Consider the following 23,806-nt stretch of genomic DNA (forward strand, 5'->3'; position numbering starts at 1 on the left):
AGGAGGGGAGAGGGAAAGAGAGAAGGATAGAGAAAGATATAGGAAAGAGTCGTTGCTGCAATAACTTTGACTATTGCAGGTAGACACGTTCAAGACGAGCACTGCCACTGCAAGTTGTAGCGGCGGTGGTGGAATAGGGGAAGTGAAATAGGAGGGGAGAGAGAATGAGAGAGATAACGGGAAAGAATCCAAAGATGGCGGGTTTCTTCCCTGTGGTTCGGTCTTCGACGAGAGCCGGAACTGGAGAAGAGAGCTTCTTCGTCCAATAAATTGATAGCCGAAAAACAACACTTTTTGAGAGTTGAGAGTGGCCGGAGGTGGAGGGCTTCTTGTGGTCCGGTGATCAACGAGAGTTGGAGCCAAAGCTGGAGGCTAAGCTTGTGGGATTTTGTTGGACCTAGAGGCTGACAAAGTCGGTTCTCTCTAGAGCTACAGGAGGCTTTGGGATACTCTTACCGTCGTATATCTTCCAGCTTGAAAACTTACGGATACAAACACGTTCACTCCTTGTTACATACACAAACACGTTCATCTCCTTGGACACCTCTGTTATATGTAACCAGAATACACAAAGAAATGAAACAGGGGAAGTGAACGAGATCCCCGTCTTAGTGCGCTTTGGTTTGTGAATACAAGTGTTGCCATGTCGCAAGTGGTCTAATTGGCTCGGAGGTGGTTGTGTGCATCGGCCTGGGAGCGGAACTAGATGAGTGTTTCCATATCATTGGGAGTATAGGGAAAGAGAGAGAGGATGATGGCCACCACTGATTTGAGTAGAGAAGATGGTGATCTTTGCCTAAAAGGATATTTTGGATTTAATTTAAAATTAAATCAAACATGTGAAGTCATGTGTAAACGGCTTATGAGGGAGACTTAATAGGAAGGGAATTGTGGGACAATTATTAGAAATGGTAAGGGTATTTTAAGACAATACTAAAATAGTAGGATATAGTTAATCAATTTCCTAAACCTTAAGGGTAGTTTAAGAAAGTTGCCCTTAACTTAATACTATAATTAGGCCATATTTACAATTTTCACATTTTTTTATAAATTTCGTCATGTTAGCATGCCACATGGTAGGGGTGCAAATGGATGGGATCATGATCATGATCTGATCTAATCCTATTTGGTCGAATTCGAACCACCCCTATTTGGATCTTCGAATCAGATCGAATCGGGTAATAGGATCCAAACATAAATTAGATTAGATTCAGGTCACCCCTATCCGATCCGATATATGTTATATGTTTATATATATATATAATACAAATATATGTTATTTAATTATAAAACTATTATTTATATTGCATTTTTATAAATTTGTTATATTATTTATCTATTTTTTTATAAAAAACATGTATATATGTGATGAAAATAATTAAAATATACTTATATTTTTGTTTTTTTCTTTATTTAAATTGATATTTTATTTTTTTTATTAATAATTTATTAAATTTAAAAGAAAACAAGTCATATCGGATTAGATTTGAAGATTCGACTTACCGATAGGATTCGAATTCAGATTGAGGCCTATCAAATCCGATCGGATCTTGGGATTGGGTTAGATTCGCCATGAACAATGTTAGAACGAATTCAAATATACCCTGATTCGAATTTGATCCGATCTATTTGCATCCTTACCTTGTCTACCATGTGACAAGTTTCGTTTATGCCATGCCATCCCATAAACATTAGGTTTATGGGATATTTGATCTCAAGAACCAAGCATATTGCAAAATTTTCTCAACAATCAAACACCGAAAAACAAATTTTATTGGATATTTGATCTCAACAACTAAACATGATGCTATGCCAAAAAGGGAAAATAAATTTACTTCCTCATCTAATCTTTTCTCATCCCACTTTTCTCTACAACCAAACACTTACTGAATCGGTATTTGATGAGAAAATGAAAACCTGCATACAAAACACGGTCTCAGTTCGGTTCAGGGCTTTTGTCTATAGGCTTAAGGGGAAAAGATAACCCTGCATCCAAACACTTTCTGAATCGGAAATTGATGGATGCTCCACGGTTTCGTCTTTAGGGTGACTGCCGCCAAACCGGCTACTGAGCAGCGACGCCCAAGCGTAGCCGATCGTCTCTGCTATCCTTTTCCCTCTCTACTATCACTAGTTTAATTGATGACGCCGCAGTTGCAAGCCATTTGTTTTGGTATAAGCTGAAAAAAGATATTCTTTCTCTCTCTCTCACACACACTGAAGTTGATGAAACGACAATGTCTTCGGATGGCGTTGAAGTGGAGACGGTGTTCATAGGAGCTGGGTGCAATAGAATCGTCAACAACGTCTCCTGGGGCGCCTGTGATTTAGTCTCCTTTGGTGCTCAAAACGCAGTCGCTATTTTCTCCCCCAAGGTTCCAAGTTTTCTTTTACTTCTCAATTATACCTCACTGTCAGATTCTTATGCGTTTACTTAAGGTTGGGTTTGTTTATGTTGGATTGAAGAGTCAGCATTTTTCTTTATTATTTTCTACAGACTGCCCAAATTTTGACTACTCTTCCTGGGCACAAGGCTGTTGTGAACTGTACTCAATGGCTTCCAAGTAGTAAGGATGCATTTAAAGGTATAATCTTTCCTGTTCCTGTTTGAACGTATGCTATTATTTAGTTTCAGTCTTGCAAGTTCAACAACATTCAATGGAACAAGTTTAAGTTCACTACCGAAAAAGAAACTGATGCACGATATCTTGATGAACTCAACCAGTGTACTGGAGAAAGAACGCTTAATGGTGTTGATTAGGCACATCCTATTTTTTATAAACCGGCACATTCCCAGTGAGAAGACAAGAAATACCTCTGTTTACAATGATAAGTTACTTTTGTTTTAAAAATATATTCTTTTTGTCTAATGATTAAGGGTGTTCATCATTCTTGAATAATGGGATGTTCCCAGTTCACCATCCTTGCTTAACCACAATCAATCTACTGAAGAACTTTTACAGATAAATTCTGATACATCATCGTGATAGGAAATTTGCAAATTACTTGCCTGGTCAGAAAATGATGACAGGTTGACAATCTATATTTCCCTCTCTCTGCTTAACTTGATAATTATAGGAGTATATCCTAAGATATGAGAGGAACTGGGTTCTATCCTACTCTTTCTAATTTAATGCATTTTCTACTTTTGAGGTCGTTTGTGTCAGTCATTCTAGTTAAATGAAATTGGATTCTGAACTAATAGATCTCATTTTTCTCCACAGTGCAACATCTAGAACAACATTTTCTGCTTTCGGGAGACACTGATGGTGTCATCATTTTATGGGAATTCTCTCTTAAGGACAGAAAGGTACTTACTTGCTTGGAGTTCTTCCACAATTGAACTTTGTAAGCTCTTGCATAGAGGACATAAGTATCACACTTATTCCTCAAATAAGCATACAAATTGATAAATTTCATATTGTGCTAGCCTAATCTTGGGCTTCTTATACTGCATTCTCTTAAAGTTACCATAGTCTGAGGTCTTTCATCAGGCTAACATCCATCATTATAAGATAACTCCAAAGGATAATTCATTTATTTTGATGCTCAGAACTGAATATTCTGTCAAGTTAGCAGCTAAGAATTGTAGCTCCAGATGGATTCTTTTCTACGTGGGTATCTATTTAATTCCTACTGGAGAACACCTCACTAAGTCCTTGTTGTGTTTTTTCTGATGGTCAATTTTGTCCACCAACTTAGATTTTATTGAGAGTTTGCCCCTGTCTGCTGTAGCCAGTTGGCATTTGACACTTACCTTCAAAATTTGTTTCTTCTGATGATGTGGTTTACTGGATTCTAGCTGACTATGTCATGGTCAGATCCTCTCTCTCTCCCCCTTCTTTTCTTTTTTTTAAAAAACTAATTGGCTTCTGCTTACTATTTTTTCACAGTGGAAACATGTATTACAAGTGCCACAGCTGCACAAGAAAGGTGTTACATGCATCACTGCAATTGTGGTTTCACACAATGTTGCACTATTTGCTTCTACCTCTTCAGATGGTACTGTTAATATATGGGAAATGATCTTTCCATCTACTATTGGAGGTATGGCAATACTTAATGATATGTTACACTGCTTTGTAGATCATGTAAAGTGTCCATAGTAAAGGTTCAGTAGAGTGTGTTGTAATGGGCATGGTCCCTACTCTTTAGTTGTTACAGATGTTGTTATTTGCTAAAGAGAAGTTGTCCTGTTTATGTGGTTGAAATTTTCAGCACCAACATCCATCGACTCTGTGTTCACTTTTCATGCATTTAATTTTCTTTTCTCTACAATATAATAGAACTGACCATATAATAGAATTGGCCTCTCAATGTCTGAAAGTGTTGCTAATACTTGCAATTTATCCACTATAGGTTCAGAAGAAATCAGGGTACTTAATGCCATTGTTGCATTAGAAACAACTAGATCTTATTTTTGTTAAATGCTCATGTGGTTATTGTAGGTGATTGTAAATTGTCATGCCTACAAGCTCTTTCTGTGGGCACGAAACCTATGGTTGCGCTTTCATTAGCAGAATTGCCAGGGAGTAGTGGGCATATAGTCTTAGCAATGGGGGGTCTAGATAGCAAGGTTCATCTTTACTGTGGGGAGAGGATAGGGAAGGTTTGTAAACACATCTGTGCCTTTGTTTCTCCTTATATATTTGTATTTGTTATCAGTCAGTTGACATAGTTCTCTTTTTCCAGTTTGTTCATGCATGTGAATTGAAAGGTCATACTGATTGGATCCGAAGTTTGGACTTTTCATTACCCATTTGGACAAATGGTGAAAAGAATAGCCTTTTCCTTGTAAGCTCATCTCAGGATAGAAGCATACGAATATGGAAGATCACTTTGAATGTATCTTCAGCTGATCCCAAGGTGCCATGCCGGAAAGAACATATAGGCTTAACGTCTTATATTGAAGGTCCTTTGCTTGTAGCTGGTTCTTCATCCTATCAGATATCTCTGGAATCTCTGCTTATTGGACATGAAGATTGGGTGTATTCAGTGGAGTGGCAACCCCCTTCTTGTGCAGCTGCTGGGGAAAATGATTGTTATCAACCCCTTAGCATTTTATCTGCGTCTATGGACAAGACAATGATGGTTTGGCAACCTGAAAGGACAACTGGTATCTGGGTGAATGTAGTTACCGTGGGGGAACTAAGTCATTGTGCACTAGGGTTTTATGGTGGCCATTGGAGCCCATCTGGAGATTCAATTCTGGCTCATGGATATGGTGGGTCTTTTCATCTCTGGAAAAATATTGGTTCTGACTATGATAACTGGCAACCACAGAAAGTTCCATCTGGTCATTATGCAGCAGTTTCAGATATTTCATGGGCCCGATCTGGTGAATACATTCTTTCAGTTAGTCATGACCAGGTAACCCATTCATTTGTAGTTCTATGGATTTGCTTTTCTTCCTTTGTTTACGGTGTTTCTGGTTTATAGTTGTTGCAAATTTGCAATGTGCACCTTGACTCTGCCTGTTGTTGCATTCCATCTTTTTCTTACTAATTTTCCTCTTTTAGGCAGACTAGGAAGGTAACAACTGATTAGCCAGATCATGAAGGGATGCTGGAAGGCAACCTTGATCTCCAAACGAGCTCCGTTTTTTTTTTTTTTGATCAGCAAAAGAGAAATTTATTTGAATTTAGGGTTAAATTTAAATTTTACAGCTTTGTGTATGGGATTAATGCTCCCACACTAGTACATATTTCTGTCCCACTTTACATTGCAGCCCAAAACAATTGTTGCCTCAAAGCCCCTTGTTTGGCAAGATAATCAGCTAGCCCATTTGCACTCCTTCTAACCCATTTGAATTCAACCTCTACCTCCTTTGCAACCTTTTCCACTTCCCTTATAACTTGTTTGAAAGTCCACAGAGTACTTCTATTGTTTTTAGCCCAAGAGATGATCCCCTTGGCGTCCCCTTCAACCTCAATATGCCTCAATCCTAGCTGCTTAGCTATCTTCGGCCCTTGTAGCAATGCCATTAACTCAACTTTTAGAGAGTTACCAATGCCAATCAGTCTAGAGAACAAAGCTAATATTCTCCTTTTAGAATTTCTGATTACTCCTCCGGTACCTGACAGTCCTGGATTTCCAAAGAGCCTCCATCAAAATTCAGTTTAATTTTACCGCCTTCTGGAGATTTCTATTCCATCCTTACTTCTAGAAGATATTCAAAGATTTTACCCAATGAGCTACTTTAACTTTTATGGTGTCTATCACCTCCTCCACTGTTCTACTCTTCTCCAAGAATATTCTATTATTCCTTTCTTCCCAAATCACCCAACAAATAGCTACCTTTGTAGCTTTCCACATAACCTTCCCTCTTTTCTTTGGTTGGCTTAGGAAGTCTCGGTTGAAAATAGACCTGTTCACGGGTCGGGCTTCAGTCCTAACTTTACACTGTCTCGGGCTTGGGCTTCGGGCTGGGACAATTAGAATTTTAACAAAAGGCAAGCCCGAGCTCGGCCCATGAACAGGTCTAGTTGAAAAGTCCTACCACACCTTGAGGGGAAGCCCACCAACAATCAAAGAGAGTACAAAAAAATTCTCAAACGTAATGCACAAAGGAACAAGATAATAACAGATGTACCAGGGACTCACCACTTTCCTTACAAAGGGAGCACATATGAGGAGAAAGGCAAGCAAAAGGCCTTCTTCTTTGCAGCATATCACAAGTATTTACCTTGCCAAGGAAAATTTCCCAATAGAAAGCTTGAATTTTTGGGGGGATAGGCTTACTCCAAATTTCTTTCATAGGGAAATCCCCAACTGGGATGCTAGGCGAAGCAAGAACACTAAAAAAGGAAGAGCAAGAGAATAGGCTATTTGAAGAGCCTTTCCAAATTCTGGAATCTTCCAAGGATGGGTCCAAGTGAACTTGTCCTATTAGATCCAACAACTGAACTAAAGAGTCACATTCATTTTCCCCGAGGCCCCTTCTGAAACCCAGATTCCAATTGACCCCATTTGGACCAGGAGTTCCCAAATTACATACAGTTTCCCCTTTAAGATTTGACAAAGTATAGAGGTAAGGAAAAAGATCTTTAAGTGGGCTTTCTCCCACCCAAAGGTCTTCTCAAAAATGAACTTTATTGCCCCATCCCACATAAAGTTGAATGGAATTAAGGAAGGTAGGGTAGATTTCATAAATTGCTTTCCAAGGAGAAGTTGAAGAAACATGAGGGGCAACTTTTGCATCCCAATCATTTCCATCGGTCCCTCCAAACCATGAATACTCTCAATGACTTTGTGCCACAGTCTGTTGCTCTCAAAAGGGAATCTCCACATCCACTTTCCTAACAGAGCTGAGTTCCTAAGTGAAAGGTTTCCTATTCCCAAATCCCCTTGATCCTTGGGCTTTCTAATTTGTTCCCAATTAATCAGGTGAAACTTCCTCTCCTCTCCTCTCCTGGGTCCCATAGGAAATCTCTCATGTATTTCTCTAAGCTCCTTGCTGCTCTACAGGGTATTCTAAAGGTTGAAAGGAAGTAGATAGGGAGGTTCGCCAAAGTGGCTTTAATCAAGGTTATCCTTCCACCTAGAGAAATACAATTCCTCTTCCATAGAGCTAGCTTCCTAAAAAATCTTTCAATGACTGACTTCCAGAACCCTTCTGATCTAAGGTTTCCTCCTAAAGGTAAATCCAAGTAGCTAATTGGCAACTTCTAATCTCACACCCCAAAATCTCAGCGAATCTATGGAGTTCCCCTTCCTCCAGATTAACCCCTATAATGCCAGTTTTGGTCCAATTTATCCTTAGACCTGTCACCCCACAAAGTTATCCAATAGCAACTTTAGGTTTACCACTCCTTCCTCATTGCCTCCCTCACAAAATGAGCTCCAAAATTTTGACCACAAGGCATGAGGGAAGCAACAAGGTGGTCAGCAGTTTCCACCTCTGACTGGCAGGGACCACAGTTTAATGATCCTACCTGAACATGTCTTCTATTTAAACTATTCTCAGTCAAACACTTATCTGTAACTGCTGACCAGATCATCAAAACCACCTTTGAGGGTATTTGAGGAAGCCAAATCTTTGAACTAGGTAGCACACATACTGAATGGCCAAGGAAATATTTGTAGAAAGACTTCACCAAGAAGACCCCAGATGCTTCAGGCTTCCAAACCCTCTTTTCCTCTTGATCCACCACCAGCTTGACCTTATGGATGGCAGTGAGAAGCTCCATCAGGTCATCCACTTCCCAGTTACTTAAATTTCTTCTGAAGACTGGATTCTGCACTACTTGGTTGTTATCAATCTGAAAGCAATCAGCAATCAAAGCATTTCTGTCCCTAGCTGCCAGGAAAAGAGTAGGAATTAACTCCATGAGAGGCCTGCTTGAGCACCATTATCATCAAATTATTATGATGCAGTTTACTGATAAAAAATTATTATAATGCAGCTAGTCCTGTTGTCTCTCAAGTTATGAAACTCCTCAAATCTCTCTTGCTAAAGTATGGTCGTTAAATTATTATATTTTAACACTTATGGTCTTATCAAAACCTTTACAATGTCTATGAAGGTGTTTTCCTCTTTTCTAATTCTAGTCTGCAATTAAAACATAATGGGAATTCATTTGATTCTTAATTTCTTATTCCATCATATATAGTTTTAGGGTGTGTCTTCACTCACATAGGCATATGAAAGAAACACCTTATTTATTGTGAAAACTTATTTAAGTCTGTTTTTAGTACTTTTCAAATTAGATGGATAAAATGTCTCACATTCTACAATTGGATAATATGGAATCATTTACATGTATATTTAGGTTGAATTCACTGAATGACGGCATACTAATATTGAAATTTTAGAATATTGCAGACCGCTCGTATTTTTGCTCCATGGAGAAATGAAGTAGGCCTGGGAGACAGATTTTATTGGCATGAAATTGCTCGTCCTCAAGTTCATGGTCATGATATTAATTGTATAGCAATCATTCAAGGAAAAGGGAATCACCGTTTTGTCAGTGGAGCAGATGAAAAAGTTGCCAGAGTTTTTGAAGCTCCTTTGTCATTCTTGAAAACACTTAATCATGCCACTTTGGAGATATCTAGTTTTCCTGAAGATCTTCAAGGGGATATTCAAATTTTGGGTGCAAATATGTCTGCTCTTGGATTGTCACAGAAACCTATATATGTCCATGGTACTCTTTCTCTCTCTCTCTCACACATACACAAACACTGACTGTAGAGATGATGGGCCTTACTTGTGTGGGCCTCTGTTAACTGCTTATCTTTATTTTCACTATGCTGCTGCCCTGTTAAGGGTATTTGTGTAATTTCATATTCTTAAAAGATCGATTAGGGGACTGGGGAGAGTTACATTTCTCTCTTCTCCATCTCCCTTTTCTTCCACTTTCTTCTCTTCTCTTTTGCTTTGAACTTCTTCTATTTTCTGCTATATTTTCCTTGATTAATCATAACTTTTATTACTGTTTTTATTTTCTTCTAACACACACACACACAGAAACACATAAATGGTCACATACAAATTTGCACTTCTTGCTTTGACCTGAATAATCAGATCACACATTTTCTTTGACCTATATAAACCAAACTGCTAAAGTCAGACTAAATTTGTTTTTGTTTCCATCTGGTTGAGTCTTAGCTTGATGGTTGATTCATTGTTACTTCCCATTTATTCTCATATCTGAAACGTTTGAAGATAAATAGTGTAACACAAGAAAAAATTAACCCATTTATGGGCATATCTGCACTAAAGGGATATATGTTAGAGTAGCCTTGGCTGTATGAGACTGTAATTGTTACAGTAGCAGAATTTGTATCATGGGCATTTCAGTTGCTATTTGAGTGGCCTTAGTGATGCAGTCTTGTGCCTTCCATTGTTCTGGTTTATCGTTGTTTATCACTTGTTTTTCTGGAATATTATCTGGATGCATCACATCTGAAAACTACATTTTGATCTAAAAAATTGAATAAGAAATTAGAAATGGCAGCTACTTCAGCATTGGAGAGATCCCACCATGCGGAGTGGGAATCTATCCAACAGTTTGGCTTTATAACTCAAGCCTATATACTCCGATCCCCCCCCCCCCAAAAAAAAAAAAAAAAAAAGTGTGGTTTCATATTCTGGAGGCACAAGGAACAAATAACAAAATAGTGATGTATTGTTATTTGTTTCTTATTCTAGAGACATAAGAAACAAATAACAAAATAGTGATGTAAACTCTGAAATCATTACTATCGAAGTGGTGCAGTGGGTGAAATGCTTGGAAATTTTCGAGGATATTTCTACAGATGCTCTACCTAGCAATTGGAAGGAAGTGGCTGACTCTGTTCCTTCTAAGGCTGAAATCAGGCCTCTTTGATCCCCTACCAGATGAAGGTTTCATTAAGCTGAACTTTGATGGGACTAATGAAGGCAACCTGGGTCGTTTAGGTATTGGAGGTGTTTTCAGAGATGAAGGAAAAGTTGTTCAATTATTCTCAGGACCAATTGGTACAGACGACTCACTTAGAACTGAGATTATGGCTGTATTGGAAGGAGTTCAAAGGGGAAAAGAGCTAAACATTAGAAGATTGATCGTTGAAAGTGATTCTAAGTTGGTGATTAATTGGCTACAAAAAGAGGAAATTGGGTTCTGGCATTATGTAAATGAAAAAAAAAGAAGGTTTAAATGGTAGACCCAGAATATGGAAGTGAGATTTCAGTGGGTAAGGAGAAGTGTTAACTCCTTTGCTGATGTACTTGCTAAACAAGGGGTGGGAAGGGGGAACTTGTTTTGGGAATTGTTGTAAGCTTGTGTAATTTGTTGGGGAGGGTTAAGAGAGCTTATCCCTCCCCCTTTCTCTTGTATCATCTTTTAAGTTTTAAAAGTGATGTAAACTCTCCAGTATCCTTACAGAGAAGTGTTTTCATTCTTTGTAGGCATCTCACAAGTGTTTATTTTCATGTGTTATGACCTGGCAAGAGGCCCTAATTCTTAGAGTAGGATTGGGCAAATTGCTTTAATTGAAAAAACCAAGAAGAATGAACAATTGAAAAGGGTGTTTTGCAGAAGGATGAACAAGGAGCTATGAGTCTCAAAAGATCAATATCCTTTATTAATACTTGATATGGATCCCCTCGGTCATTCTACATTAACTTGCTTCCATGTGAGGGTACTGACTTCCCATGGGCCTTGATCTGGAATTCGCATGCCCCTTCTAAGGTTTCCTTTCTGGTTTGGACTGCTGTGTTGGGTAAATATCTTACCACTGATCGGCTGCTCAGAAAGGGGATTCCCCTACCAAACATCCTTTGCCCTCTATGCAATGCAGTTCCTGAATCCTCCAACCATCTGTTCATTTACTGCAGATTCTCCTTCCAGCTGTGGGATTTGGCTTTCTCCTGCTTTGGAGTCCATTCTTGCCTACCTGATTTGGCCCTTCAGCTCTTGCAAGGATGGTCTCTTAAGGGTTTGAACAACAAGGGTAAATTGCTTTGGAGGACTTTCCCTTCTGACATTTTTGGCCCTCTGGAAGGAAAGGAACAGTTGAATTTTTTACAACTCTTTTTCTGGTGTAGTTTCAGTAAAAAACAAGGATATAGGCTTTTTGTGTTCTTGGTTAAGTGTACAAAGGGCATTCATGGGTGTCCAACTTTACTCTTTTTTGCAAGCTGGGCCCTTCTTCTGTTGACACTCTGTATATTCCCATTGTACAGGCTCTCATTGTACATGGGCTGCTACTTACTTTAATACAATTCAATACTTTACCTGCTTCGAAAAAAAAAAAGAAGATAGGGAAGGCATGGGATCATCATTATCATCATCTAAGCCTTATTCTAACTATATGGGGTCGGCTACATGAACCCTGTTTTTCCATTTGTTCTGTTTAGTGCCACATCCATTGTTAAATTATGGGATAATAGCTAAAAAGATTCAAACTTTCAGTCTTATAACCCTCTGTTAAAGCCAAAGATCGAAGAAAAGCCAGAATTGGAATAATCTGTGGAAGAAAATAAGGCCAATGATGATTCCCTAGAATGGTAGGGATGATAAATTGATTTGGAGATTGAATCTGAAGGGGAATTCTCTATTAAGTTAGCATATTCAGTCTAAGCTTTGGCCAATTCCAACACCACACCCAGTATTACTGAACTAAGAAAGTATGGACTATTAATTGCCCCCCAAAAATAAAGTGTTTTTTGTTCCTTCTTTTTCTAAATCCAATTTCCTCTATAGCTTCCTGAGGCGAAGGGGTCTAAACATTGATGAAGATTGTGTGGTTTGGGGGGAGAGGGAGGATAGTACTCACATATTCTTTAACTGTGATTATGCTAGGCAAATCTGGAGAGTTTTGGAAAATTCAAATTTGGCCCCCTCAAATGTGGATAACTCAATTTTAGACTGGTGAGTAAGAATCCAAAATGATAGAGGACAGAAAGAAATTTGAGAGAGCTGATGGCCTTTGTCCTGTGGAGATTGTGGAAAAATAGAAATTTTAAGCTGTTTAAAAACATATGTCTGCCTCCCTTGTCTCTGATAAGGCTAGAGAGGAGGCTTTAGAGTTTAAAGTGTTAAATGAGGGTAAACCTGGGGTTACTCCTCTTAAAAAAAGAATTTGGGTAAGATGGGAAACCCCGAGGACCGCATATATCAAAATAAACTTTGATGCTTCAAAGAAATTTGATGGGTCCTCAGCCATTGGATGTATAGCTAGGGATGAATCAGGGCACATCCTCAAAATTTGTAGTAAATCTGTTGGCTTTTTCTTCATTAATGTAGCAGAAGCTTGGGCAGCTTTTGAAGCCTATGCTATGGCAAAGTTGTTTACCAACGTTAATGTTATAATTGAAGGTGGCTCAAAGCATGTAATCGACTGTCTGAAGGGTTGGGATACCCCTCCTTGGAGTATTAAAAGCATCATTAATGAATATTATTTGATTTGCAGCAAGTGGAAGTTGAATGTCCTGTATGCCCACTTGTACAGGGAAGCAAACTTTGCAGCTGATTGGCTTGCCAATGAAGGTCATGGTTTAGGGTCCAGCGAGTTTTTGTTGTCTAATAATTCCTTTTATTTTATTTGCTTTAGTGATTATTGGAGTTTGTGACTTTGTGTTCCCCACTTTTCCTCTCTAAAAAAAGTAATTTAAATTAAAATGAACCCTACAAATTTATACATCAGATGAAAAATGCCATCTACTTTTTGAAGAAAAATAGAAAAGACTCTTTCTCCAAACGCTTCTTGTATGATCAGTTAATTCACACCTTACTGATGTATTCTAAAACTTCTAAAGAAAATATAGAGTGCCTAAGTTTGATTTTTTCCATTAGTATGTGGGATATGATATTATCAAACATGAGTTGTTGCCATCAAGTACAAACTTATGCATTTCTGGAATGTCTGTTCCTGGATTCTCTTTTTATATTAAAAGAGAAGCATCGTCATTCTTTTTTTTTTTTTGGGATTTGGTATCATTGGCATTTGATAGGACATCACTTCTGCTACCCTTTGATGCAAGATCCAAATTCTGTGCAACTCTCTGTAGGCATTATATGCTAACCAATCAAGTATGACTAAACGGGTTACTTGTCTATGTAGCTGCAAACAAGGTCTCAGACAGAAACAGCAATGATGCTTTAGACACTCTGGAAACAATTCCGGATGCAGTGCCAGTTGTTTTGACTGAGCCCCCTATTGAAGAGCAACTAGCATGGCATACACTATGGCCAGAGTCACATAAGCTTTATGGCCATGGGAATGAGCTATATTCTCTATGCTGTGATCATCAGGGGAAGCTTGTTGCCTCGTCATGTAAGGTATTCAATTTTCTTCTTAGAACTTCTGTTTCCATTTCTTTAATTTGTGTTGCTGTATTACACAGCATTTCATTCCAAGTCTTAGAAAGATGACTCGTATTGGAATCCATTTGGATTATTATGCAACACTAGACACAGGTTATTTTTCACTCAGCTTTACTCCCTTGGGGACTTTTTTCTGAATTGCTATCTGTTTTACCATTCTATAATTATTCCTACCAGAACTGGTAATCAAGTATTCTCTCGTTGCTGGTTACTTATTTTAATTTTAAGCTTCTGTTTCCATTTGCTATATTTTTTCATGCACTTCTTGTAGCTGTCACAAGCATTCATTGGTTACACATCAAATTGCTTGTGTGCTAAATTTTTAATGCTAATGGATGTCATAATAGAATAAAGTTCAATTCAATTAAGTGGAGATTTCACAAATCCACAGTCCTGTTCTCTACGTTATCCATTGATGTTAATGATTTGGTTCATTCAATGCTAGAAATCACATCAATAGGTTTTATGAGCATTCGAGTCTTTTCCCTCCCATCAGATTCTTATCTTTATCCCTTGTATATGAATTTTTTTTGCCTCTTGCATTTAAAAGAAAAATGCATTCTGAAGGGTGCTGGTAATTAAACAATAGTATACTTAAATAGGCAGGCTACATCCATATTTTGTTTTTTTTCACATGTAACTGTTCTTCAATTATTGTTGGACTATGCTGTATTAATTTATCCAGTCACTGTAAATTACCATCTATCTCGCAGGCACAATCAGCAATGGTGGCAGAAATCTGGCTATGGCAGGTGGGGTCCTGGAAGGCAGTGGGTCGCCTGCAGTCTCATAGCTTAACAGTTACACAGATAGAGTTTTGTTGGGATGACTCTTTACTTTTAGCTGTCTCAAGGGATCGTCAATTCTCAGTCTTTTCAATTAAAAGGACAGGTAAATTGGTCTCTTTAGTTTACAGAACTGTCTAATAATTTGCTGTCAGTAGGATCTTAGTGTTTTTTTTCTTCCATATAGCTTATCTTTATTTCTTAAATGTTGCCATGAAGGCAGATGTACTACTAGTCAAGAATGATGCCTTCAAATAAATGCAAGAAATAACTAAAAGAATTGAATTTTCAGCACATTATATTATAGGGTTTCTCTTCATATTCTCTTGATCCTCCTCCAGAGGAACATTCCTATTGCCTTTGTTGAGACTATCTTTAGTTAAGCATGATATAGTACATCTGACTCATTGGTTTTGAAACCCCAGGGGCAGATGAAGTCTCATATCATCTTGTTGCAAGGCAGGAGGCGCACAAGAGAATAATATGGACATGTTCATGGAATCCATTTGGCTATGAGTTTGCAACAGGCTCAAGGGACAAAACTGTGAAGATCTGGGCTGTAGTAGAGAATGGATCTTCAGTGAAGCAGCTCATGGCTTTGCCACAGTTCAACAGCAGTGTAACTGCCTTATCTTGGGTTGGTCGCAATCGTTCTATGAATCATGGGTTTCTTGCAGTTGGAATGGAAAGTGGACTAATCGAACTTTGGAGCCTTTTTGGAAGAACTGATGGTGAAAGTACAGCACTGCCAAAATTCAATGCTTCTCTTGCAGTAAGGTTCAACCCATTCATGTGTCATGTTTCCACTGTGCAGTGCTTGGCATGGAGGAACTCTGAAGAGAGTGGAGATGGAGGATCCCTACAGCTTGGTTCTTGTGGTGCTGATAATTGTGTGAGGGTGTTTGATATAAAAGTGGACTAAAGTAGTTTTTTGGGTATTGTCCTTGTGTTGTATACAACACTTATTTTTACTTGATAAGATGATAAATTGACATGAAATATAGTTAATATTCCATACAAATTGTTGCCCCAAGTCTCCATACAACCAGTCAGAGACCATAGCGACTGAGCCAGTTGGCACTGCCGAAATAATCGGAAAGTAGTTGCCCAAAAGGTGATTTTGGGATGCGATGCAATTTACTTATTGCATCTGTATACATTAGGAAACACATATTACTTGTGTAATCCCTCTTCTTTTCAGACCAACTCTAGCAGTGTCAATATAGTGTTTGTGACCTTATGCTCAGGTGAGGTAAGGTTTGGTTGGTCCGACGACTCACCCTACCAGCCCAAATTGCACTAGTCAAAGTAAGGCATTTTTTTTTTTTTTAAATTTGGAAACAAAATGTTCCTAGTCGCACCTAACAATCCGTCCTGTGGAAGTTTTAACAGTAAGAGCCAATGAGTTCATTCAATAGCCGACCCAGACGTTCGAATTTGAATTCCAGTTGTTTGGTTCTGAAATCTGGACCATGACCATTCGGCGAGTGATTGAAATATGAATAATTGAAGAATCTTAAGTGTAGTGTGAATTCTTCGTTACAGTTTACATTTGGACTCTTTTCTTATCTAGATTTAGCCATTGATTCAATAGTTGGAAACTTCGAATGGAAGGAGGAGGTTCCCTTTAAAAGGCTTAGTTTGGAAAGAGTACAAATACATACAAAATACAAGGTTTGGCACTCTATATATTTGTATTTGTAGTCCTTCCAAACTAAGCCTCTGCTAGTTTGCCAGCTTTTTCTCCATAAAATTTGGTCCTTCGTTGAAATAAAACATTGATTGCCCAACTAAGCCAATTTGTAAGCAAAATAGTGGAACACATTATAGATTTCCCCGTGTATGTAAGGGAGTTAATAGATGCCAATCCAACAGCTATTACGACTTTGCCCTTGTTAACTTGTAAAGCCAACAAAGAGTCTAACAAGAGAGTACCTTCTCATAAACAACCTTGCACAAGAGAAATGGGAATAAATTGATAGGGAAAAATTTATAATCGATTGACTGGTATCATACAAGCAGTAACCAATCACATGACATTCATCAAGTTGTTTTGGTATCATACCTTTCCATTCTGGCATCATAGGTTTACCCTACTTGATAATTACTATGACGTTGGGCCATGTGGATGATGCAACATGTCTTGGCTCTTCCCAATGCTTCCTGGTTGTGACAAGCGTTTCTAAGAGCTGGGGGGGCTCGATTAGATAAAGTTATTTCGATATCGTACCTTTCCGTTCCAGCATCATAGGTTTACCAATTACTATATCCATGCAAACGATGCAACGTCTCTTGGCTCTTCCCAATTGTTCCTAATTCAGACAAGTGTTTTTAAGAGCTAAGTTTTCTCTTAAGAGCTTGCTATATTTGGCTAGCAAGGAATGCCCTAATTTTTACCAATCAGAATTGGAGTCCTACTTACATTTTAAAACAAGCATATCATTTTGCAAACCAATGTCTATCAGCAAGATCTCTACAAACTCCACTTCTCAATATAGGTCCATACGTTGATAGGGGCATATTTTTGCTCTACTTTTTATATTTTTTCTTTGAAACTGGTTCAGAGGGATCAGTTTAAGACTTGTCTACCCCTGAACCAAATCAGACCCCAAAACATCCCCTGCAGGAGTGTATCGGTAAGCCACTGATGAGACCCAATATGTATCGAAATATTGAACCTTACCTCCATCTATGCGGCATTGGACCAGACCTCCACGGATTTGTAAAGATAAATTTTGATGGTGCCACGCGCTCGCGCAATCCCTTTTTCACCCAACTCAGCTTTGGTTACTGAAGCCATGGCAGATGACACTCCTTGAGTCACTTCGATTTGCTCAATCTTGGGGCATTTCAGCTGCTATTATAAAAGGCGATGCTTAGACTCTGATTAATCTCTTGTTGCTTATTTACTACGGACCTCTAATCATGCTGCTCATCAATTAAGTGGCTAAATTTGCACTTTCATGTACCATTACTCACACTCGGTCCACTGTAGTGGAGTTTCTATCTCCACCTCTACTTGATGAATGGATTTGCCTTGGGCTTTTGTAAGAAATCAATCTAATGGTAGTGGTTATACATTGGTCAAATAACTTGCATTCCTTATGTTGGGTCTCAAGGGCCAATGGCCACTTGATCCTTCAACTCAAGATGATTTTGATCCAAATGTGGTTTAAGGAGACCGATAACAGGGTGGTACAAATGGGTTGTCATCAAGACTTTATTATTCAACAATAGAGGGCTCTGTCAACTAAAATGGGTAGGAAGAAACTGTAGCTGCAAGTCAATAACAAACACCTAAACAGTGCTCCAGAACCACATAATTCAGGATGAAGAATCTGTCAACCTTTTCTTGCGGCAAAGACCGTTCAAATAATGTAGATAGGGCGAGTTTGATGACGGATAATCAAGGAATAATCTTGTCCTACGTGAAAGCTTTTTCAACCAAGAACGGTGGTCCTTATAATTTTTTTTTTTGGTTGATTTCCAATTAAGACGAACCTGGCAAAAATGAGCAGAAACTTCCAACGATCACACAGATTCATTCATTAATACAAATCTCCCGCCTAGTCACTCTCTGGCAGTTCAATTTTCTTCTTAAGGCAAAGCATAAACGATAATATGCCATTCTCACTTCTCAGTTTGAAGAAAAAGAAAAAATAATGCAAAGACTGGCCCTCTTTCACCGACAGGTACATACATCATACAATACAGAAAAGGAGCGGAGAGAGATGGAAAAACAGAAAGAGAAAAAGGGTTAAGTAAGAAAGAGAGTGGCAATAACATTGCACAGCTCTCTCCCATTATAACAACTCTGTGAGCCCCTTTTGGTTCAATGTGGGTTCACAGAGGGGCTCACATACGGGTGTTAACATGTGAGCACCTCCTTTTCATCATCTCAGAATTAGTAACAGGGTGATGTAATGAAATTTGATGGTTAACGAAGAAACAGAGTTGTGGTGCTGACCACTGAGATATCATCAGTACAGAACTTTTCTTTTTCTGCGGCTCAAATGCACTCAGTAACAGAAGCTTGGTGGATGTGTGTTGGGGATCTGGGCCTTCGCAACTCTCCTCCATGCATGTGTCCCATTTTCAAAGAATCCATCTTCAGAAAGCTCCTGAGTGCTGATTAACAGGCAAAATTCATTGTGAACACAATATCAGAACTGAGAACTGTATCTTTTCTGGCTTTTCATTTTAATTGGTTTTTGGTGGAAAGAAATCTATCAAAGCCGGAAAAAAAGAGCAAATGAGAAATAAAGGAGAGATAAGATGGTTAAAGCCATAAAGGTCTTCTGATCAAACAGATATCTGGCAAAGGAGAAGAGCAACTTTTAGTAGGAGTTTAGGACTCATCCAGTGGCCAGTGGGTCCGGAGTCAATCCGCTGGATGCATGAAATAAGTTCTCCACGCCAGAAACAAGCTGTCATTGCAATTCTTTTGCCTGTACAATAGTAATGGACTAGTGTGAGTGTCCTAATTAATACACTGAGCAGGGTTAAGAGACGAAAGAAAAGCTCGTTGGAAGCAAATGAGTAATATAGAGGTGACCCACTGAGTCTGAGTGAATGGTCTGCATCAATGAATTATGGGCCCATGACTCGACACTCATGGATGGGGTATAGTAGAGGACAAAATGAATGCAGTAAGATTCATCTACGAATGCAAGGTTACTTGATACCTCATGTCAACACATCAGCAAAAGCACAAATGGTTTAGGTGCTCTATTTGTCGATGACAATCATTCTGTGCAAACACGGACACCGTGCTAACAAACTTGATTATCTCTTATCTCCTCTCCCTCCCAAATAAGTGATTTTCAGAAGATAACACGGTACTAACTTACCCCACTCAGTAACATGTAATTTCTGAACCTGACCCAATCGAATAGGGTTTAATCAGTTCGGGTATTTTTGAAAAAACGAAGGATTGGTTCGGTTTTTGGTTAACCTACAAGAAAATTGGCAGTTATTTGAACTAACCGGTATATATATATTTTATATATTTTTAATATATGTCACATATTTTCTATATATTATATATAAATATCTATTCATTATATATACATATATTATATTTATAATAATTTATTTATAAATATATTATATATATTTATAATATATTCTATATCATTTATTATTTATAATATAATATTACACATATATTTATATAATATATATTATAATATAAAAAATCCAAAAAACGAAGAACCGAATCAGTCAAACCGAACCAGTGGTACCCGTTTGGTATTGGTTTAGAGAAATGGAAAAACTGGTGATATCAATTCGATTTGCAAAAATTGCCCATGGTTCAATTAACCGAACCGTGAACACCCTTAGCTTAATCCAATACCGGCCCGACCTAATGCACAACTATCAATTGTATTTTTTATAACACATTTTGAAAACTTAAAAGTGGGAATTTGTTTTATAGGGTTTAAGGTGTTTTTTTTTTCCATTAGAAAAAGCATAAAAACTAAAATCAATATGAAAAGAATCCTAAGGATTAAGACTATGGAATTAGAAGCTAAAAAGTTACAACAATACTCGTATATAAGCAAGGCATCAAGACCTGGAGGGGCAGATCAGCCAAAACGCGAACCTAATCCAACCCAACTTGAGTCAGAATCAAAACTTTAACCCGATTCTAAATGATGGAGTCAAGCCGGATTTACTGTTTAACCCGATCCATTGACATCCCTAACTGATAGCTTAGGTTGAAGGAGGATTTATGCCAGCATATACAATGTTCCCTACCTTATAGTCTGGGGTGATCAGTGTTCCCTACCTTATACCTTATAGTCTGGCTCTAAATTAATTTAGAGAGCATCAATGATTCACCAATCCAAGAGCTGAGAGCCCACCCTCATGTCTCCTCAAATGTGGCTGAGCTTTTGGTAACACAAATCATCAACTTTCTAAGATAACAAGGCCACAGGGTCACAAGGGTCCTACATCCTATGTTTGGTTATGAAACTTCAGAAACTTGGGGAGACAACATGCCAGAGTAGCAAAAACAAAGCTAGAACAAGGCTTTTCCCACATGGTAGCAGCAGCGGCAACTTCAAGCGGCTCCATATGCTTCTCCATCTTATCCACTCCACTCATCATGTGGTATAAATTTAATCATTGGAGACAAAAGCTGACTTACCTTCACCACTGCACTACTAAACCATATCCTCCCCGTTTCAAATTAACAAAAAAAAGTGTAGAGTGGGGATGATAATACTCTATTTTGTGGGAATGGGAAATTTCTTCTTCTTACTTTTCTATTAAGAATAGAAATGCAAAGGTATGCCCCTATATTTTCCTTTGTTGCTACTTGACACATGCGGAGGCGATGTTTGGTAATGTGGTGGTTTCTATTTGAAACGACGGGGGGTGTTGGAGTGCCCGTTTAAAAAAAGAAAAACAGCCCAATGAACTGGTTTTTTTGGTAGAAACAGCCCAATGAAGTGGCTCTTAGTTGGCATCCTATGTGGCAGTGTACTGGTGCACACATGCTAGAAAAAGATTATACACTATTAAATACCCAATCCTAACTCCAAATTAAAACAAAAGTTTTTTTTTTTTTTGTTTTTGTTTTTATGTTTCTAGAACGAGTTCAAATCATTAGATCTGCATTTAGATGTTAGGCAACATTTATCCTTAAATTTGACTATTGGATGATATTCAGTATAGCATTGAATATAAACATTTCAATGACATTGTCTCTCTAAATGTTTAAATCTAAAGGCTGTGTTTAGTTGCAATGCAAATAAATTTGCATCGATACAAAATCATGGCAATGTAAATGATTTGAGTGTAAATTTTGACTTATTTTTGTTTCAAATTTTAGTTTATTTTATTTGATTGTAGTACAAATGAAATTATATTAGGACATGAAGTAGAATAAAGTAAAATCCAAAATAAAATTAAACAAATATTTGCATTTTATATATTTGCACTCTCATATATTTGTACTAGTGCAAATAAATTTGCACTGCAACCAAACACGGCCAAAATGGCAATGGTACCCATACAACCTAAGTGAAATGCTAAGGACCAGATCTGCTGGTAACAAACAATGTAAATAAATGCATCTTGCTCAAGTGTTGAGGACAGATGGCACAAACTTAATGTGCATAGCAATGTTTGTTTCCAGCAGATCTGATACCCTTTGAGGGCATGCACGTTGTCATTGTGCATTTTAAGATTTAAAATTAAGAAAACATGTCTAGAAGTAAAACACACAATAACCGTGAGTAACAGCAAAATAATAATAATAATAATAATAATAATAATAATAATAATATTGTTGTTATTGTTGTTGTTGTTGTTATTATTTGGGAAAATTCATCCGTTGGTAACTTGTATTTTGGGTTTAGTGTCACTTGGTCCCCGAACTTTAAAATGCGACAACTCAGTACCTAAACTTTCAAAACATGATAATCCAATACCTACTGTTAATTAGTTGTTAACCAGGCGTTAAGTGGTATTTGAAAAAGATACAAATTCCCTTTGAGTGTTATTTAATTTTCTTTATCAACCATTCAAACATTGACAAAAAATTAAGGGTCTTAAATTCTTACATCTTCTAAAGTTGGTGTCACCAGAATACCCACTCAAATGTGACCCCAACTTTCTTCAATGGAAAATGCAAGAATTTGGGACTGCTAATTTTTTGTCAACATTTAAATGGTTGATAAAGAAACTTAAATAACACTTGAAGGATATTTATGTTTTTTTCAAAATGCCACTTAATGGCTGGTTAATAACTAGTTAATGGCAGGTACTGGATTGTCACGTTTTAAAAATTTGGGTACTGAATTATCACATTTTAAAGTTCAGGGACCAAAGTGGCAACAGACCCAAAATACAGGGTATTAATCAAGAATTTTCCCTTATTATTATTATTGCAATAAGACTGTCTTTATTTTCTTTTGTAAATGAATATAAAAATTTTCAGACTGAAATGTTTCATCTATTATTTTTGCCATTTTTACAATGAAAACTTTTGTTTTGTTTTTTCGACTAATTTGATTTTGATGTAAATGGCATTTTGCCAAACGCCATCATTCATCCAGTGCTGTCTGGGCTATCCGAGGTCTTGGAAGGAATGGGTAATGGAATTGATAGAGCACACCGACCTACCTTCCTGAATATTTAGCAGGAAATGACCTTTTTCAGTCTCCGTCCACCTACATCTGCCGGAGATTTAACCATCCCATCAAAGCTTTTTTGCCTTTAGATGGAGCAAGGCGCATACATTGCATGTGGTATTATGAATGGACACGAAAGATAGCCGATTCTAGTTTTTTCTTTTTTTTTTTTTTTCTTTTTATCCCTAAGTATTGTCCGGACGTAAGCACTTTTCATCCTTTGATGGCCAAACAAAGTAAAATATTAGTTAGTTTTACCTGATGAACATAACCAATTGAGGAGGAGAATTAAAGTCTCTGCTTATGTGAGAAATAAATTAAGAAATAGCTTATATGTTGCAAATATTTACTTCAAGGTGACCCGCTCCTACAATCCCAGATGAAGTTGTATGTACAGTTAGGGGTGTGAATAGGACTGGTTTTGGCCAATCTAATCCGATCCAATATGAGTCCATTACAAATAGATCAGGTCCAATCTTATCCAGTAGTATTTTGGACCATTTTGTATCGATTTGATTTAATGTTTGGATCATTCAATCTGTTCAAATTGATTTTAATTTAGATTTGTTTCAATCCAGACCTGGTCTATTGATACCTATATTCTTATCTTCTATCAATAGATTAGATATTGATTCAATCTGTCCTAATCCAATCCAATAAATACTTTAGACTATTATATTTGGACTGGCCCAATTTAATATAACTTATATTCTTATTGGTCCATCCAATCCATCCAAATTAATTTTGATTAGGATGGATCCAACCCAAAACCGCTCCGTTGACACCCTTATATACAATTTTATTCCAGATGAACTACACACCTCTTTATAGTCAATCTCCTATTAAATCGAGAGTTTTATCAACACCAAAATACTAAGACTTAATGGTCTACAGATCACCTTCGGTAAAATTCTAATATCTCTGCCACTCTGGTGCTATTATTCTTATTTTTCTCGAAAAAAATATTAATGGGGTACTTAGGATTTTTTCTATGATATTAAAATGTTTGAAGAAGGTACCTAATAAGGGGTGTCTATGGACTGCATTTGGTCCAATCCAATCCAGT

At 37.6% G+C, this 23,806-nt stretch overlaps 1 protein-coding gene across 1 annotated transcript; it reads left to right on the top strand.

Moving 5' to 3' along the window:
* Positions 1-1,856: 1,856 nt before the first annotated feature.
* Positions 1,857-15,617, top strand: ELP2 (elongator protein 2). Its single transcript, XM_010281071.3, has 10 exons — positions 1,857-2,375; positions 2,498-2,585; positions 3,225-3,310; positions 3,894-4,047; positions 4,449-4,609; positions 4,693-5,370; positions 8,825-9,146; positions 13,549-13,766; positions 14,525-14,702; positions 15,022-15,617. Exons 1-10 carry the CDS (start codon positions 2,238-2,240, stop codon positions 15,516-15,518), a joined length of 2,520 nt encoding a protein of 839 aa, XP_010279373.1. The 5' UTR covers positions 1,857-2,237; the 3' UTR covers positions 15,519-15,617.
* Positions 15,618-23,806: the final 8,189 nt, after the last annotated feature.

The sequence above is a fragment of the Nelumbo nucifera genome, chromosome 4 (genome assembly GCF_055504915.1).
Source record: "Nelumbo nucifera cultivar China Antique chromosome 4, China Antique-T2T, whole genome shotgun sequence".
Classification (NCBI taxonomy): Eukaryota; Viridiplantae; Streptophyta; class Magnoliopsida; order Proteales; family Nelumbonaceae; genus Nelumbo; species Nelumbo nucifera.

What these genes read in the sequence shown, in the direction of transcription:
- ELP2 (XM_010281071.3), top strand. Translation starts at nt 2,238, where the DNA reads ATGTCTTCGGATGGCGTTGAAGTGGAGACGGTGTTCATAGGAGCTGGG. An exon ending in TCGCTATTTTCTCCCCCAAG is followed by an intron (nt 2,376 to 2,497) that starts GTTCCAAGTTTT and finishes TATTTTCTACAG; the next exon opens with ACTGCCCAAATTTTGACTAC. An exon ending in TTTCAGTTAGTCATGACCAG is followed by an intron (nt 5,371 to 8,824) that starts GTAACCCATTCA and finishes AGAATATTGCAG; the next exon opens with ACCGCTCGTATTTTTGCTCC.